At 28.3% G+C, this 17,979-nt stretch overlaps 1 protein-coding gene across 2 annotated transcripts in view; it reads left to right on the top strand.

Annotated features, from left to right (window-relative positions):
• The window catches only part of LOC107453364 (uncharacterized), a 63,551-nt gene extending 53,868 nt beyond the window's left edge, over positions 1 to 9,683 (top strand). The window contains exons 7-8 of one of the 2 annotated variants that reach the window (XM_087168927.1): positions 819 to 913; positions 9,359 to 9,683. In XM_087168927.1, coding sequence (XP_087025053.1) covers positions 819 to 913; positions 9,359 to 9,647 — 384 coding nt within the window. In that variant the 3' untranslated portion in view covers positions 9,648 to 9,683. Of the gene's footprint in view, positions 1 to 818; positions 918 to 9,358 lie in introns of those variants that run through there. The other variant, XM_043040537.3, reaches the window with a different exon arrangement.
• The last annotated feature ends 8,296 nt before the right edge of the window (positions 9,684 to 17,979 follow it).

Raw genomic sequence — 17,979 nt, 5'->3', positions numbered from 1 at the left:
AATTATTATTTACAGTATTACTCCTGGCAGAATGGGACTGTCATTGCGAGCATATAATATAATCATTTGCGAGCATATAATATAATCATTTGCGACCTTATAAGTATAAGCTGTATATTATATGATATATAATTAAAATTGCGATTATTATTTACAGTATTACTCCTGGCCAAATGAGATTGTCATTGCGTGCATACAATTTGCGAGCATATAATATAATCATTTGCGACCATATAAGTATAAGCTGAATATTATATGATATGTAATTAAAATTGCAATTATTATTCACAGTATTACTCCTGGCAGAATGGGATTGTCATTTGCGAGAATATAATATAATCATTTGCAAGCATATAAGTATGTTATAAGCTGTATATTATAATTAAGATTGAAATTATTATTTACAGTATTACTCCTGGCAGAATGGGACTGTCATTACGAGCATATAATATAATCATTTGAGACCATATCAGTATAAGCTGTATATTATATGATATATAATTAAAATTGCAATTATTATTCACAGTATTACTCCTGGCAGAATGGGTTTGTCATTGCGAGCATATAATATAATCATTTGCGACCATATAAGTATAACCTGTTGTGTAATACTCTAATATGTTTTCTGCATTTAAATTTTATTTATAAAGTCGATTTATTAATCAGCTATTCGAAATTTACATGAAAAATGTATGTTGTCTAATAATCTATAAATAGTCTATAAATGTCTAATAATATAAATAAATAGTCAAATAATGTCTAATAATCTATTTTCTTTATAGTTCTATTAATGTTTTTATTTTCTTTCTTTATCATAGGTTCATCAAGTACCAATATTAGTAACTACTATTTTTGGATTAATCATTACCAGCATATTTTGCCTCTGCTATTACGGAATCTGGGTCTTAATGGAGTAGGTTTCTTTGCTAGTTTGAATAATTACGCTTTTTTTTCGGCAAATTTCAATTTAGTCAAATATTTTAAAAAACTAACTAGTTTTATTCTTACAAAGCACTGAAATTACTGTACGAGTTTTTAGGGCTTATTACTTTTCGAATTTCAATATATTATATTTTAAATATAAATGATATGTTCTTTTCAACAATATGATTATTGATATTTCTTATTGTTTTAATTATGTTTTTAGAACTATATTTTGTATTAATAATGTGTAGTAAATAACTGTTATTATTGTTCACTGAAATGGTTGAGTGAGATTTTAGAGCATATTACTTTTCGAATTTCAACATATTATATTTTAAAGAATATAATTGATGTGTTCTTTTTAAGAACATGATTATTGACATATCTTAGAGCCGGATGGCTCAGGGGATAGAGCATTCGCTTTCCAATGTGGTGAACTGGGTTCGAATCCCACCGATGGCCGGTCTATACGAATCTGCATCCGGCTTGCACTGACCACAGAGCTGACGTGAAATATCCTCAGACGTAGACGGATCGTGGGTTAGAGTCCATTTGCCGTCAGGCTAACCGTGGGAGGTTCTCGTGGTCTTTCTCTCCATGTACCGCAAATGCGTATTAGTTCCTTTTGAAAAGTCCTCCATGAAGGCAAATTTCTCCCAATACTTGATCCAGGAGTTCCCTCGTCTTCTGGACTGGGTTCAAAATCATAAGGCTGCGGACTTGAACATTAGTCGTAAACCCGAAAATTGGGTGGGCTGTTCAACAATGGTTATAAAAAAGTACTGATATTTTTTATAGTTTTAATTTTGTGTAAGAACTATATTTTGTATTAATAATGTGTCTTAAATAATTGTTGTAATTATTCTAAAAATGTAATTGCTGAATTTTAACAGTGGTTATAATTTAGAAAGGACAAATATTTTAACAGTTATAAATATTATGATTTATTAATTCTAGAATGTGAAATTTTTATTTTTTAACGATCATAATTTATATAATTTTTAAAGTATATGATTAGCGAGATTTGCTATTATTGTAATTATTATAATAACTGTTAAGAACTACACTGTAAAAAGTTCCGAATCAAATTACAGTAAAAAATAACAATTTCTTGCTCAAACATACATTTCAAATAATCTACACCACTGCAACTGAAGCGAAATCGAAAGAAAAAAAAATTTACACAAATTTATAAGCATTAACATAAATACAAGTTTGCGAACTACACTTTGGGTATTTTCCTATTAAGCTTAAACTAGATTTTATTTATTAATTACACTTGTTGATTAACTATACTTTTATATTATTTTTATATCATTAATATCATTTCATGGAAATTAGAAAAACAAGAGAAATTTTTATAAATATTATTCAAAATAGTAACGATGAAATAATATTATTAAAACATATTTAAGAATGAAGATTTCTATCAGTAAATCAAAATAAATAGTTTCATTTACATTAAAAAGTTGTTTCTTACCTTTGTATTAAAAAATGATGAAATGAAATCTTGATTTTATTTCAATAAGAATTTTAAAAAATATATTTCGAGGGTAGTAATTACATGCATTGACCGTTATGTGTTGTGAGTAATAAGGTATACAGAGCATAAATTTTGAAAATCTTGGATATAAAATCATCAAAAACTTTTTTCAACCGGCATTTAAGTTCATTTTTGATTATTATTGTTATTGCTTTTGTTTTAATTTCTCTAACTGATTTTTATGATTCTGACAAAGGTACAAAATTACATTTCAAGAACACTGATAATGACAAGCCACGGTAATGTGCAAATGCTATTAAATATCTACGGTTTTCATCCAGCGTGATATTCCTATAAATAGATTTTTTTTCCCATTGGACACAAAATGTACTAAATTTATAACTTTAAAATAAAGTATGCTCTTCATCATACAAATTTAAAATATAAGCAGTATTTCAAAGCAAAATTTTCAAAAAAAATTTTTTAAGGCAAATTAATTGCTTACCGCGATGTGCAGAACTTCCTAACTTGAATTCTGGTAAAGGTTATAAAAATGTAATGTGCAATACGACACTCGTTCGCATAAATATGATCTAGAAATTCTGAGCTAAGATAATATTTCAAATGTTACGTTAATGCAGCTAACAGATACTTTCCATGTAGGTAACAGATATTTTCCATGCAGGTAACAGATACTTTTCATGTAGATGACAGATACTTTCAAACTTCAGACACAGATTTAATTTATCATTAAATAAAAAAAAGCATTCATGAAACCTAAACAATGACCGAATGTAAATTTTAAACGAATTATTTATACAGAAGTAAATTAACAAAAATAAAAATGAAACGTCAAAAAGAGTTTGTAATGTTCAAAATAACTTAATTTAGTTACTAACTGAAAAAGATTTCAAGCATTTCAATTTTAATAAATTTTTTTAGTGTTTTAATAAATTTTTCATCAAAAACACTCAACTGTATTTAAAATTTGCAGTCAAACGTATTTAAAAAATTCAAACAAGAGCATTAAAAGTAATTTCTATATTTAAATATTTCAAAAGCTTTCTAAATAAGAGTTTAAAAGCTTGAAATAACGAACTAGTAAAATACCTATTTTAAAGAAATGATAAGAAAATATTTGATATAAAAAATACCTTTTATATTACCAAGAACTTTATTTTTATGCACTCCAAAAATATATTTTCAATTTCAATTACCAAAGATACTTTCTATTCAGAATTACATTTAATAATAGAAATACCGCCAAATTGAGGAATTGAGGGAAATTTTGGTGCAAAATTTTTCATAACATTGTATCCAATAACAGGATTTGAGTCAGTCAATTCTTTCCATTCATCATTGGGAGCTATTTCCAATATATGTTTAACTGCAAAAACATTAGCTTCTTCTTTCAAATATTCATCTCCATATTCATACGCGATCTTGAGTATTTCATAGATGTTTTCAATGGATAAGAAAGAGGCAAGAATTTCGCCACATTTTGTTCTCAAAGAACGAACATCATATTTATCGGCAAGTATTAAAAGTTCCTTCACGACTGACCAAGTTTTGTCCTCGATTTTTCCGGAATACAAATACTTCAGGAAACATTTAAAAATTTCAGGTGACGAATCATTAATGGAAATGGTATTTGTCTTGGATTCTGAAAAGTCACTACTTATCATTCTACGTAAAACTGGAGAGTGAGCTGCTAAAATGCATTTGTGGACGGAAAATGATTCATTTCCTATTTTAAATTTGATATCAGTCAAGAGGCAGGATTCGTACATGCAATCGAAGTCATTCACAAATTCTTTCAAGTTTTTCAGTAATCGCTTATCATGAAAATAATCACTCGGAGAAACGAGAATTTCGAAAAACACTAAATTGCTTTTTATTAATAATTCAGAATGATTTCCAAAGCATGGATCTCCTGTTGCCTTATAACCTTTAACAGTTTTATCATAAACAAAGTACTTAAAAATTTCACTCGAAATCGTAACGACGTCCATTTCGTTTACTCTAATTTCGAAATTCTGATACGTCTTCAAAATTGCATTATATGAGGTATTTACAGATACGGTGATATTCATTCTCATGGATTTTGGAATATTTATCCCCGCTTTTTTCACGAACATCATCTTGAAATAGGATATTTTCTCAACACTTGAATTTTCTTGATACAAAATTTCAAAATAAAATGTTGAGCCGGGTATGGGAGAAAATTCATCAGTTTTTATGCTTTTTGATCCCAAAGATTTTATATTCTTTAAACTCCACGAGGTAGAGTATTCATGAGAAATCTTACTTACAACTTCCTTTTGATTTAGAGTCGTCATAGCGTTTTAAGATGAGAAAAGACAAACGGATTAAACTTAATATCTCTTAAATATACAGAAAATGATTCAATACCTAAAAGTTGACTATGGAAACTGCGGTTTTAGAATCAACACAAGCACTCTTGAGATAGTATTTCAACTCTATGCTTCAATTACGTTTTCGAGTTGTAAAGTACTGGAGTCCACATTTGGCGATGCCTCCTCAAAACCATGACTAGTCTTATTTAAGACGTGAGTTATGCTGTGAACTTTTTACTCCGATAATAAAGTTTTTAATCATATTATGATTTTCAAACTAAGGATATTTAATAGTGTAACTTGATTAGAACTAAAGTTACTGTTTAATTAATAATAAATTTTTTAGCAACAATATTCATAGGAGAAGGGTTGCAACAAAAAATTAGACAGGAGAAGATATATATACATATTTTTTTTTTTGGTTTGAACGACGTAAGATGCCTACTTTTATATTCATTTATTTGTTTATTTTTATATATTAAAACAGAGCCTTTGAAACTTCTTGGCAGAGCAGTCCCGTTGTTCTACCAAGTACTCTGTAGTATGAAGGTAACGGGTTCGAATTACTCCATTCCGTTGGGTTTTTCTTTTTATATCCGTTGTTGAACAGTCGACCAAATATTGGGTTTACGACTACTAATGATCAACGTAGCTTTGTAATTTTGAACCAATCCAAAAGACAAGGAAACTCTTGGATCAGTATCTTGAGAGGTATTAATTTGTTATGGGAACATGGAGGACTTTGCTACTCGACTGATTTAACGTGCATCAGTTACCATTTACTATACGGAGAGTCTTCGGCAGGCGGGGGTCGAACCCACTAACTCTTGGACAAGGGCCTAGTGCCCTGCCAACCGGGGTATCTCGGCCTTCGGTTTTTCTACGTAATATCCACTTAGCCCATGTCCAAGAGGTCATGGGTTCGAACCTCACCGGTTGAAAACACCCCGTGTAGTAAATGGTGACTCGTGCACGTTAAATCTGTCGAGTCACAAAGTCATCCATGTTCCCATTGCAAACCATACCTCTGCGGTACTGATCCAGGAGTTTCCTTGTCTTCTGGATTGGGTTCAAAATTACAAGGCTACGGAGTTGAATATTAGTAGTCGTTAACCCAAAATTGGGTCGGCTGTTCAACGATGGTTATAATATAAAATATAAAATATCCATCTCTAACTTGTGCTTCAACATCAAAGGGCTTATAAGCAATACTTTGCAATAAACACATAAGCCGGAATATTTATTTTTAGCTACACCTAGAACCATGCATTCCATATACATCCATGTAATTTTCCATGCATTAGATGATTAACTGTTCATTAAAATAAAAGTTTCAATTCGCTATCTCTTTGTAAATGTGTATAAGAATAAATTTTAAATTTGCACGAATTATAAATTACATATACGTATTTTCTTGGAAAGATAATTAGCAACATGGGTTGTATGACTAAGAGATTAAAACCCATAGACGGAAACAAACTCGGGGTATAGGAGTTACTGAACAACTTTAATGCTAGCTAGGAAAGTTTTTTAAATAGAAAAAATTAACACTTTAAGTTATATTTTTCGGAAACAGACAGCTCTAAATTCAGAGAGACCATTCAAATGTACATTCAAGTAGGCTGCAGGAATCGAACTCACTATCTCAATGCTTTAGATTATTTATTACATTTTTGTTCTCAGTAAATTTCTTTTTAACCAAACAATCAACGGAAGTACATTTAAAATTTTGTTTGAGTTACATTTAAAATATTACACACGCAATTGTTCAGAATTCAATAAACTTGTGGAAACCATGGTTCATAGCTTATCCACAAATCTGCCGCTTTATTCTCATAGCACTCATCACTTTAACGAACTCACAACCCCTTCATCTTTCAATTTTTTTTAACATCTGTGTGTACATTAAAATTTATTGTTTGTAAACCTTTTTTAAGAAAATATTTTTTTAAGAAATTGAAACTAGATAATTTGCCGACCAGGTGACCGAGTGGTTAGCGTGCCTGACTGCGGAGCCGATGGTTGCGGGTTCGAATCCCGCTCAGGGCATGGATGTTTCTTTCTCTCTATCTCTCTCTGTTCTATGTCCTTTCTTCTGTGTGATTGCGAGAATGTGACCCGCTCTATAAACCGGTTTGTGGTTGTGTGACGTGGGTGACGCTGCTCCACCGCCGTGGTGTGGCCATAGGTGCTCACTGGGTAACGAAAAGAGAGTAGCAGTTCTGGCCTTTCTGAGGCCAATGGGAAATAGACCCAAGTGCCCGCCATTATAAAAAAAAGAAAGAAAAAAAACTAGATAATTTTAACATTCATATTTTTCAAAGAAGTATTTTTAAAAAGAAGCCGGTATGACCAAAAGGCAAAATTCCTGGACGGCTACAAAGAGATCACCGGCTCATACTTCAAATTCATTTAAAGACTTCAAGACATAAAATGCTTTGAAGTCGGATTCACATTTGTAAGAAAAGTTTATTTTTTAACCTAACATCTAGAAGCAGGATTCAATGGGGATCAGAAATTAGTCGGGAAAAAAGTTATGTTTATTCAGAGAGAATTCTTTTTTGAGTCTTGTTCAGTAGCTTAAAATATCGTCTGCTCTTAATCAATTAGCACATTTGAGGTCACGCTGTTGAACCGATAAGACTGAGTTCTAGAACGTGAAGGTCCGAGCATTAGGTCAAAAAATATTCAGGGTGGTTCTTTTATTTTTTTTTGCTCACTGTACATGCAATGCGTGCCTGCAAAACATTAGTAACCTCCCTGGCTGGTCTGTATCGATCGCGAAACACTTGTAACTTGGAGGTAGCAAGTTCGAAACCAGCCGTAACATTAGATGCATCTTCGTGCAGTCTTTCACTGAATAGTGCTATTTGTTCTTTTACTTGCCGAAGGCTTGTAAGCCTTTCGTGTGTACTTGAGCACACAAACCTAGAGATGTATGTATATAAATAATCAAATAAAAACGGGGGAGGTCTCCCTGGCCCAGCGGTATCACCCGTCAAACGTAGTGTGAAGCGTGCAGGTGGCGGGTTCGAATCCCGTTTTAACCCTGTGATGTCCTTCTCAGAACTGTTCTATCTGTCCTTCTACTTGACAAAGGTTTATAAGCCTGAAAAGAGCACATATGCTGAATAAAGCTGTTGTTGCTGTTGTAGTTCATTTACGTCGCACTAGAGCTGCACAATGGGCTATTGGCGACTGTCTGAGAAACATCCCTGAGGATGATCCGAAGACATGCCATCACAATTTTGATCCTCTGCAGAGGGGGTGGCACCCCTGCTTCGGTAGCCCGACGACCTGCGCGCGAAGTCGAGCACTTTGCGGTAGAAAAGTTTAACGAGGACCAATACCGCACACCCTCGGTCCCTACGCAGACTAATCCAAGTGGTCACCCACCCGCACACTGACCGCAACCAGTGATGTTTGACTTCGGTGATCTGCTGGGAACCGTGTCTTAACGATTCGTCCGCTGCGGGACTTCAATAAAGCAATAAAGCAAATGAAAACGGGGTATCGCCCGCCAAACGTTGTGCAAAGCGTGGAGGTAGCGTGTTCGAATCCCACTGTTAACCTGGATGTATCTTCATGCTATCCTTCTCTGTATTGTGCTATCTGTCCTCCTGCTTGACAAAGGTTTATAAGCCTAAATAGAGCACGCATGCCCGCAAATGTATGTAATTCCAATAAACCAATATATATCAAATAAAAACGTTATAAGCTGTAAGTTAATAACTAGCATCAAATTATAATTTTGATTTTCAACGAAACAACTATATTATTGATCAGCTCATAACACATGGAATCGAACCAGATTCTAGGCCATGACAATTTTTTTTATTAGGGAAAGGCCAGTCAAGTCTGATCTTGAAGCTTCCAACAACCCCAGTACGTGTGTTTAAAAAGTGACTTTTGGTATACAAATGAGGAGGAGTACTTTTGCTCAAAACTGTAGTACTCGGTACTGCGTAGAGTGCTTCGACAGCCAATAAGCAAATGCATACCTGTGATAAGGGTACCACCGGGGAAATTGTCCAATTTTCTCAGAAAACTATGACCTCTTAAAGCAGCTCATTGTTTTTTGTTAAAACACGAAGTATATTGTTCCATAGATTAACAGTTTTCATACACAAAGAAATTAGAATTATTATATTCATACATTTCAATATCGACCATATAGGGGGTTCATAATCATCGCTTTTAATATATATTTTCAAGCTCCTTGAAGAAGAAAAAATGAAAAAACCTGCTAAAAATAAAAAAATTAAAATGTTTTTCTTTATTTTATTCGTATTCTTTTTCTGTAATTTCTTCTGTTATTATGACATATTCTACAAGAACGTCGTCCAATATAAATTTCGTCAAATCTCTGAAAGTTAATCAAATCCCTTCTGCAATTTCAGGAAAGTGTAAAAGTAATAAATAAATGCCCCTAAAAGTAAGAGATAGAAGTAAATAAGGGTATATCAACTTGCAAACCTCCTCGTTTACTTTCTATCTACTTATTTTTTTTTAATATTTCATTACTTCTCAAATAATAGCTCAATTTTGCAAAAAATTCGTAAAATTTCTAAAAGTTTCTTCTTTTTTTTTTCAGGAAACATCAAATTTACTCGAACCACCAATGCTGCAACTGTCAGAAATCGCAATCCTCGGAGTATCGACACCGGCATAAAAATCGCCATAATGATGTAGACAAGAAAAAACCAAAATATCGGCAAACCTCTCCTGAACTTTATCGGCAAACATCACCTGAACTTTTTCGGCAAACACCATCTGAACTCTATCGGCAAACACCTCCTGATCTATATCGGCAAAACTCGCCCGAGCTTTATGTTACTCAACGAGCGGCTAGCAGGGCGAGTCGAGCTAGTCGATATGAGTAACGAGTCGATATGAGAAATTTAAAATTATTTCAAATTTGAAACACATTTACAATGTGTATATATATATATATATATATATATATATATATATATATATATATATATATATATATATATATATATATATATATATATATATACATTTTTGTAAGAAAAAAATTTTGAGTGCTCCTCACACTATTGTATTAATATATTTTGCTTTGGCTATATTGATGCAATATCAGAAAGCACTCTTTTTTGCGGATATAATCGTGTCGGCTGATGAAAATATTATATCTTTTATTTTCCGGATTTTTTAAAAAAAAATTTTTTTTTTTTTTCTTCCCAGTTGTTTGCTATTTTTTTTATTATTATTTTTCTTTTCCCCCCTTTTTTCCATATGTCTGTAATTTTTCTTTGTTTTATCTATATATATATATTTATCTATATATATATATTTATCTATATATATATATTTATATATATATATATATATATATATATATATATATATATATATATATATATATATATATATATATATATATATATATATATATATATATATATATATATATATATATATATATATATATATATATATATAAAACCTTTTTTAATTTATTGATATTTTTTAAACTCGAAATAATTAAAAAGACACATGGAGAAATTCGAACAAAATGTAAACTATTACTCTTTTTTTTTTTTTTTAACAAACCTAAGATTTTTTTTAGGTTATTAATATAGATGTTGAAGAAGTTTTATTGCTATTTATTTTTCAGTTTTGGATAAGTTAGAGATCAGTTATTTTACGGTAAAATTAGAGAAAATAAGTTGCACGAAATTTAAATGAAATATTACTTGTTTTGATAACCCATAACACTGTCGAATAATCAGTCATTATGTTATGCATCATTGCGCTCACAAAATGTAAATAATCAATTTGACTACAATTTTTTCAGCATAGCTAAGCAATTTTTCACAAACCTATTTTTATATCATTACTATATATGTAATGAAAAAGTTTTCCTGCTATTTTTTCAATTTTGTATAAGTTAATATATAGTTTTGTATAAGTTATGTTTTGTATGAGTTAATAAGTTATAAGTTTAAGTTATTTTGTGACATAATGTGTGAAAATAAGTTGTCCAATATTTAAACAAACAAAATAACCAATTGCTTTGAAAAGCTACAACACTGTTAAATAGTCACTCATAATGCTATGCAATATTGCGATCACAAAGTGTAAAAAAGAAGTATATTTATTAAGTTTATCAAAAACTTGATTACCCTTTTTGCAACAAATTTAAGAATTTCATATCATTATAATAGTAATTAACAAAACAAAATAAAAAATTTTCAATTTTGTATACAAGTTAGGGATAAATTATTTTAATTTATGGTAATAAATTTATTTATTAAACAAATATATATATATATACTTCAATAAATATTAAAATAACTGAAATAAAACAAACGAAAATAAATTATAATTATTCTAACACTTTAACTTGCTACATAACACTTGCAAATAATCATTCCTTACACTATGCATCAATGCGATCACTAATAACATTGTGATCACCATCACTAATCACATTATGTTCACATTGTGATCACTCAATTTGTCAATTGATCTCTCAATTTGTCAATAAGATTCTTTATCAAACATTTAACAAACCACAAATGGCATTCATTAATGCTCTGTTTCATAAAATCAGAGTAATCAGCTGCAAATTAATCACTTAAAATTCTTTCAATTTAAAAATTCTTACATTTTTTATCTTTCTCTGATATCTATATTATTCTCCATTTAACATTCAAAACATATTAAATGAGAAATACAAAATCCTAGATCTACAAATTATTTTTAAGAAATATAATGTATTAAAAAGTATATATAAATATGAAAATTCTGTATTAAATTATAAAAAATCTCTAAATTAATTATAACTTTATTTTCGCATAGAAACTTTCGCTTTAATTTAAAGTAACTGTAAATAAGCATATATTAATGTCAAAAGTTTTGTAATAAAATTTTAGTTAAAAAAAAATTTTTTTTGCTAAGTATGTATATTTTATAAGAATACTGAAGAATACAAGACCATTTCTTCAAATTTCTCATATATTTTTAACTTTTTCTATAAATTATTAAAAATAATAATTTATTTTCTGTTATTAAAATATATATTTCTGTTACAATTTATAATTATATATTAAAACTAAATAAATATTTATAACTGATAATTGCCTGCTAATAAAAATTAATACATGACCACTAGTAAAATACATTTTACTGCAAAGGTTTATCAAAATTAAAAGAAAACCCAATTCATGCTAAAAATTATTTTTTGGTTTCTCTTAAATAGTTTGTTTTTTAATTTTCATATTAGAAGGTTTTATTGATTCACTTTACTATTTAGAAAATAGTAAAGTGAATCAATATAAATTCCACCAACAGGATGAACGTTTTTTAATTTATCTGATGTAAATTCATAAATTTTATTGATCAGTAATAGTTTTACTAATTGTTATGATCTTGAATACAAACATCAGTAATAATTACTTTTTAGTTACGTAATAGTAACATGGATCATTTTGGACTAAATATTTTTCTAACACATTCGAAATTCGAGAAAAAATCTATGTGATTTATTCTGTGTGATTTATGTGAATTTATTCTATGTGAAATCTATGTGATTTATTCCATCCACCATTAGAGTTTGTAAGTAGGGGGTGCTCCTTGTATATTTCGCTATCGGCTTGAATGCACTGTATATTCATCCCTACACATTCGAGCTTTAAACTCATGCTTTCATCTTCTAAAGACCCAACTGAGCTATAAGTTGGGTAAGACATTTTTGGCTATGAGTCAAAACTTTCAGTAGCTTCACAAAAATGTGACACTTCAGCAAAATGCTCGGAGAAAAAAATTCTGGTTAAATTACCGTACTATATTGCAATGACAATTCAGGTAAAAAAAAACATATTCCTGGTTAATAAAACCGAAATATACGGTATTTAAACCATTAATTTGTTAATTTTTCCATTCATAGGGCAACTGTTTAGTGTTTACCGTAAATTCTGCTCCTTTTTTTCAAATTACTGTTTTTAATGCAACACATTTAGCAAAAAGTACAAAACTGAAAAGCAATTTAACCGAATAAATTATTTTTATGTTATACTCTAAAGTATCATGATAAAATTACTAAATTTTCCTACATGTACCAAATTTTTTTTACCGATTATAAAACCATGTTAATACTGCAAAAATCATTACCAAAGCATTTCAATAAAAATTATTGAACTTTTTGGCGTTCAAATAGAGCCAGGAACGTTTTAAATTTTACCATATTCTGGTAGTTTTGACCATACATTTTTTTTCGCAGGGTGAGTAAGAAAAAATATTCTGATGTAATGCAAAAGTGAAATCGTATCCTAAACACATTTTTCGAGGCGTAATGAATTAAAGTGATTATGGAAACCTCATTTAAATAATTGTGTAAATAAATCTTCAATATTCGCATTTCTGTAAAAAAAAAAAAAAGTACTGTTAAATACTGAAATTGACATCGAGAAATGCTTCATAAGGAAATTTTATAATTGAAATAAAGATTAAAAATGGTATTTTAAAGTGATAGATTAAAAGTACTAGCTTAGTCGAAACTTAATATCTAAAAAAAGAACCAATGAATGAATAGACGAACTATTGGATGAGTAGAAGTTATAAAATGAAATTAGTTAAATTGTTAATAGCTTAGAAACGGTATAAATAGGAATTTCATGACACGTGGAATAGAAAAGATATATAAATAAATATTTTCCTGGTCTTTTTGAAATCACTTTAGAATTTATTTAGATACAATTTTTTATTCAAAATATATGAGAAAAATAACAATTTCATATATTGACTAAAATAAGAAGCGTTTTTATAAATAGTAATTGTAATAATTAAGAGTGAAATATTTTATAAATAAGAGTTATGTGACGAGAATTGTCATTTATATGAAACATTATTTATAGGTTTAATGTAAGTTTGTAATGTGCATTGTAATTAGCTTGATAAAAGTCTTAAATCAAAGATTTAAGTCAACTGAGAATAACAAATAAAATTGGCTTTTGCATTATATCAGAATTTGCTATTATGTACGTTACACTTTCGTAGTTATTAGAAAACTTTTAAGCTTTATCTTAAATACAAACCACATTTTGAAATACCTATTTCTCATTTTTTTCTTTTTTTTTCTTTTTTTTTTTTGGACTTTTGACTTTTGACTTTTTGACTTGAAATGAAATCTTTGATTTAACTCAAAAATATAAATAAAATAAGTTTTTGTAGTATTTCCTTAAAAACTTTTCTAGTTAACTCTTTCGACTTAATGCTATTTTATTATAAAAAAGTAAGCAATTATCAAAAAAAAATTGAAATTTTGCACAAAAAAAAGAAGAAAAGAAAACTTGAAAATATTATGGAATGCCTCTTCGTTTTCTGAAAATTAAATGTATAATAGTACAAAAATTTGGAAATTCTACGTAGATAGGAATTAAATATATTTTAAAATTATAAATTGTTAAATTATCGCTAAATTTAATACTTTTAAATTTTTTAATTGCTTTTTAAGAAAAAATAATTAAGGTCTTTGAGTTTAATAAAGTAATTGAATAACCATTAAGGCACCATTATTTTTAATATAAGGAAACCTCTAAAGAAAATATAAAAATCTCCAAATTAAAATTTTAAAAATATTAATAAAGTTAATAGAGTAAATAATAAAGTAAGTAATAAAGTAGAGTTATAATATTTTTTTAAATATCAAACCAGTTTAAAGTATCTAAATTTTGCCAAGTTAACAAATTTAAACACAGTAAAATTTAATAACAAATTATAAATTACGCATTAGCAAAATAATTCCGTGAAACTCGTAAGTATTTAGTTAATTATTTTGTTGCCGAAAATCACTCGTTTAATTTTTCTCTCTTCCTTTATTAAAAAATAAATTCTATTTTGATTTTACGATTCAAGTTTTGTGCAATGTCTTTTTGTTTAATTAGTTTCAATTTATTCGTTGTTTTTTATTTGCTTGCCTCTAATTTTCAAACTAAATTTAGCACTGATTTTAAGTTTATAGACATTTAAATTCTAGAAAAGTTAACAAATTTCTGTTAGTTTGAAAAATGAACAGGTTTACCTTTAGGTATTAAAACATAAAAGAAATAAGGGTGTTGCTATAATAAGAAACAGAAATATGTTGATCTTTCAAAAAATTTGAAACTGTCTATTTTAAAGTTCTCCACACAGCTTTTTATGCAAAATACTTTTATCAAAATGTTATTTATGTTGATTAGAAAAACTATCTAAAACTGTGTTTAAAAAGTTAACAATACATTGATTATTTAATTGTATAGAACTGAAAATTATTTAAAAAATTAAAAAAAAATATTCAAAATTATTTAAGGGCAAAAGAATAAAAAAAAACAATTATCGAAGCAGATTTAAATATTTTTTTTAAAAAAACTATTTGATTGACGGACTTCTTTAAAAAAAATATAACTTTACCAAGTTTTTAGAACACTTTACAAATTAATGAGAAGCTCATGGCTGATAATTATAAATGTAATTAAAGAGACAAAATCTGACCCTCCAAAGAGGTAACCATATAATAACCAAGTAAAAAAATTCGAAAAGACGACAAAAAATAATAATAATATCCTTAAATCAACATCTGTAATACTTTCAAAAAACTAATTCAAAGACATTTATTTTTATAAGTAACTTGAATTAAAAACATATGTTTGAAAAACCAATAACTACTTATATACTTATTTTTTAAAAAATAATAATAATACATAACAAATGTGGAAAAAAACTGTCGAATCAATCTTAACAATAATTGAAAATTCACCTTTGAAAAACCGTTTAAGTGCTTCTTTACAAAGAAAGAATAATATATACTAATCATCTAATTATTCTGATTGTAAGAAAATTGATTTGAAGGCATAATTTTAAAAAACTAATCAGCTATTACTTTATAAACAATATTAAAGCAATATAATAATGAAAAACTATACAAACTAATAAAAACCGCTCTTATCAATTTTAACTTGAAATGAAAAAAACTTTTAAGAAAATTAATGACTCTTTAGCCATTCCTATTTATCGTAAATTGAATGGAAAACATTTTATTGCTACTTTGACTATTACTACTGCTGAATTATTAGCTAATTCTTCTTAATATACATACATTAAATGCATGAAACACGTAACAGAATAATCCAAAAACTTTTCTTTTGTTATTCAATTAAAGAACCTACTTTTGAAAAACAAATTGACTGCTTCTTTACAACTAATATCCATTATTCTTTATCGTAAATCATTCTACAAACTGATGCAAAATCCTTTCTTATTTATTGTAAATTGAATAGAAAACATGCTATTGCTACTTCGACTTTTACTACGTCTTAAAAACTATTAGCTACTTCTTTTAAGCTCGCATTAAATTCTTGAGACACGTAAAATAATAATACAAGAACTTTTCTTTTGCAGCTTCAATTAAAGAACTAATAACCTCTTTATAACAATTATATATTAGTCTTTATCATGTAACACTTTACAAATTCATTCAAAAACCTTTCTTATTTTTTGTAAATTGAATAGAAAACAATTGCTACTTCAACCTTTACTACTTCTAAACTATTAGCTACTTCTTTTTAATGTACATTAAATTCGTGAAATACGTAATATAATAATAAAAAACTTTTCTTTTGTAACTTCAATTGAAAAACCAACTTTTTAAAAACATTAATTAACTGCCTCTTTAAAGCGACTATTCTTAATCTTTAAATTTTTATCATGAAACTCTTTACAAACTGATGCAAAAATCTTATCTACAAAATTCTCTTATTTACAGTAAATTTAATAAAAAGCATGTTTTAGCTACTTCTTTTAATGTACCTTAATTTACAAAACACGTAATAGAATAACACAAAAAAAAAAAAATTTCGCAACTTCAATTGAAAAACCTACTTTTGAAAAACCAATTCCTCACATAAATAACTGCTTCTTTACTACTAATATACATTAATCTTTATCATGAAACACTTTACAAACTGATACAAAAACTTCGCTTATTTACTGTAACTTTAATAGAGAAGCATGTTTTAGCTCTTATTTTTTATATACATTAAATTCATGAAACATACTTCATTAAGTGTAACTTGAATTAACAACCAATTAACTACTTCCTTACAAATCTTTTTAATGCTTCATAATTACGGGCTATGTAAAGGTAATTCTAAAAATCACCCTTGTTAATTCTTTTTGAGGAAACTAACTTCGTGTATAGAGTATTAAATGATAAAATTCGTCATAAAGTTCATTACTAACTATTATAGAAATCACACTTGTTAATTCATTTTGCTGAAATTTACTTTTGGCAGATCAAATTAACAGCTGATGTATAAAACAAGTCATATTAATACGTCATTCCCTTGAAACTCTATACAGACTAATTCAGAGAATACGCTTGTTAATTATAACGTTGCTAACTATAAAGATTATTTTTTATTGTGAGTTTTTCTATAAATATCACTAAATACTTTTCAAACAGCTTAATGCTTGCTTAAAGACTATTGTCTTTCAATAAATATATTTACTCGCAAAACATTTACCATTTTTAACCATAACATAACTGTGTTACTGAAAGTGATGTTTCATATTGATTTTTCATATTTGTTTATCCACATCTGCCGTCCATTGTCCTTCATATAGAAAAACACTTTTCGTTGTTTTGCAATTTCAGTTAGATATATTCCATGATCATCTTCAACCATGTTTAATAATTTCATGTGTATTTATGCCTTTCATTAAATTGTTTCATATGCTACATTAAAGTGAGTTCTTTATTTATGTCCATAATTCACACACATCATACAAAACAGCGTTAAAATTTCAGAAACTTCTTTAATCCAACATAAACATAGCTGACATATTTTACGGTCATTCGGAAAGATTTTCTAAGTGCACTGTACATAATACAACATTCACATATACATAAACTATTCGAATTTTTATTCCAAAATTTGGTAAAATAACCGGCAACAGTCTGTCCATCCAATAAAACCGTAAAATTTACGGTAACGAACAATTTTTACCTTTACGGTTTTGAATCCGTTTACGATTAATATGGTTATAAGACCATTAATATAAAACTATACCGTTTTTTTTAACCATTTAGAACTAACATGGTTTCAAGACTGAAGAAATTCAGTTAGACATGGGAACTGGGCTATTTGTAAGATAATGAGCATTGGAGAATGTAGGACAATGGTAACTCTTCGTGTGTAGAAGGGAGTG

Source organism: Parasteatoda tepidariorum, chromosome 1 (assembly GCF_982258835.1).
Source record: "Parasteatoda tepidariorum strain Cologne lab strain chromosome 1, Ptep-v5.0, whole genome shotgun sequence".
Classification (NCBI taxonomy): domain Eukaryota; kingdom Metazoa; phylum Arthropoda; class Arachnida; order Araneae; family Theridiidae; genus Parasteatoda; species Parasteatoda tepidariorum.
The sequence above is the reverse complement of the archived record's forward strand: the minus strand, read 5'-3'. Positions and strand labels throughout refer to the sequence as shown.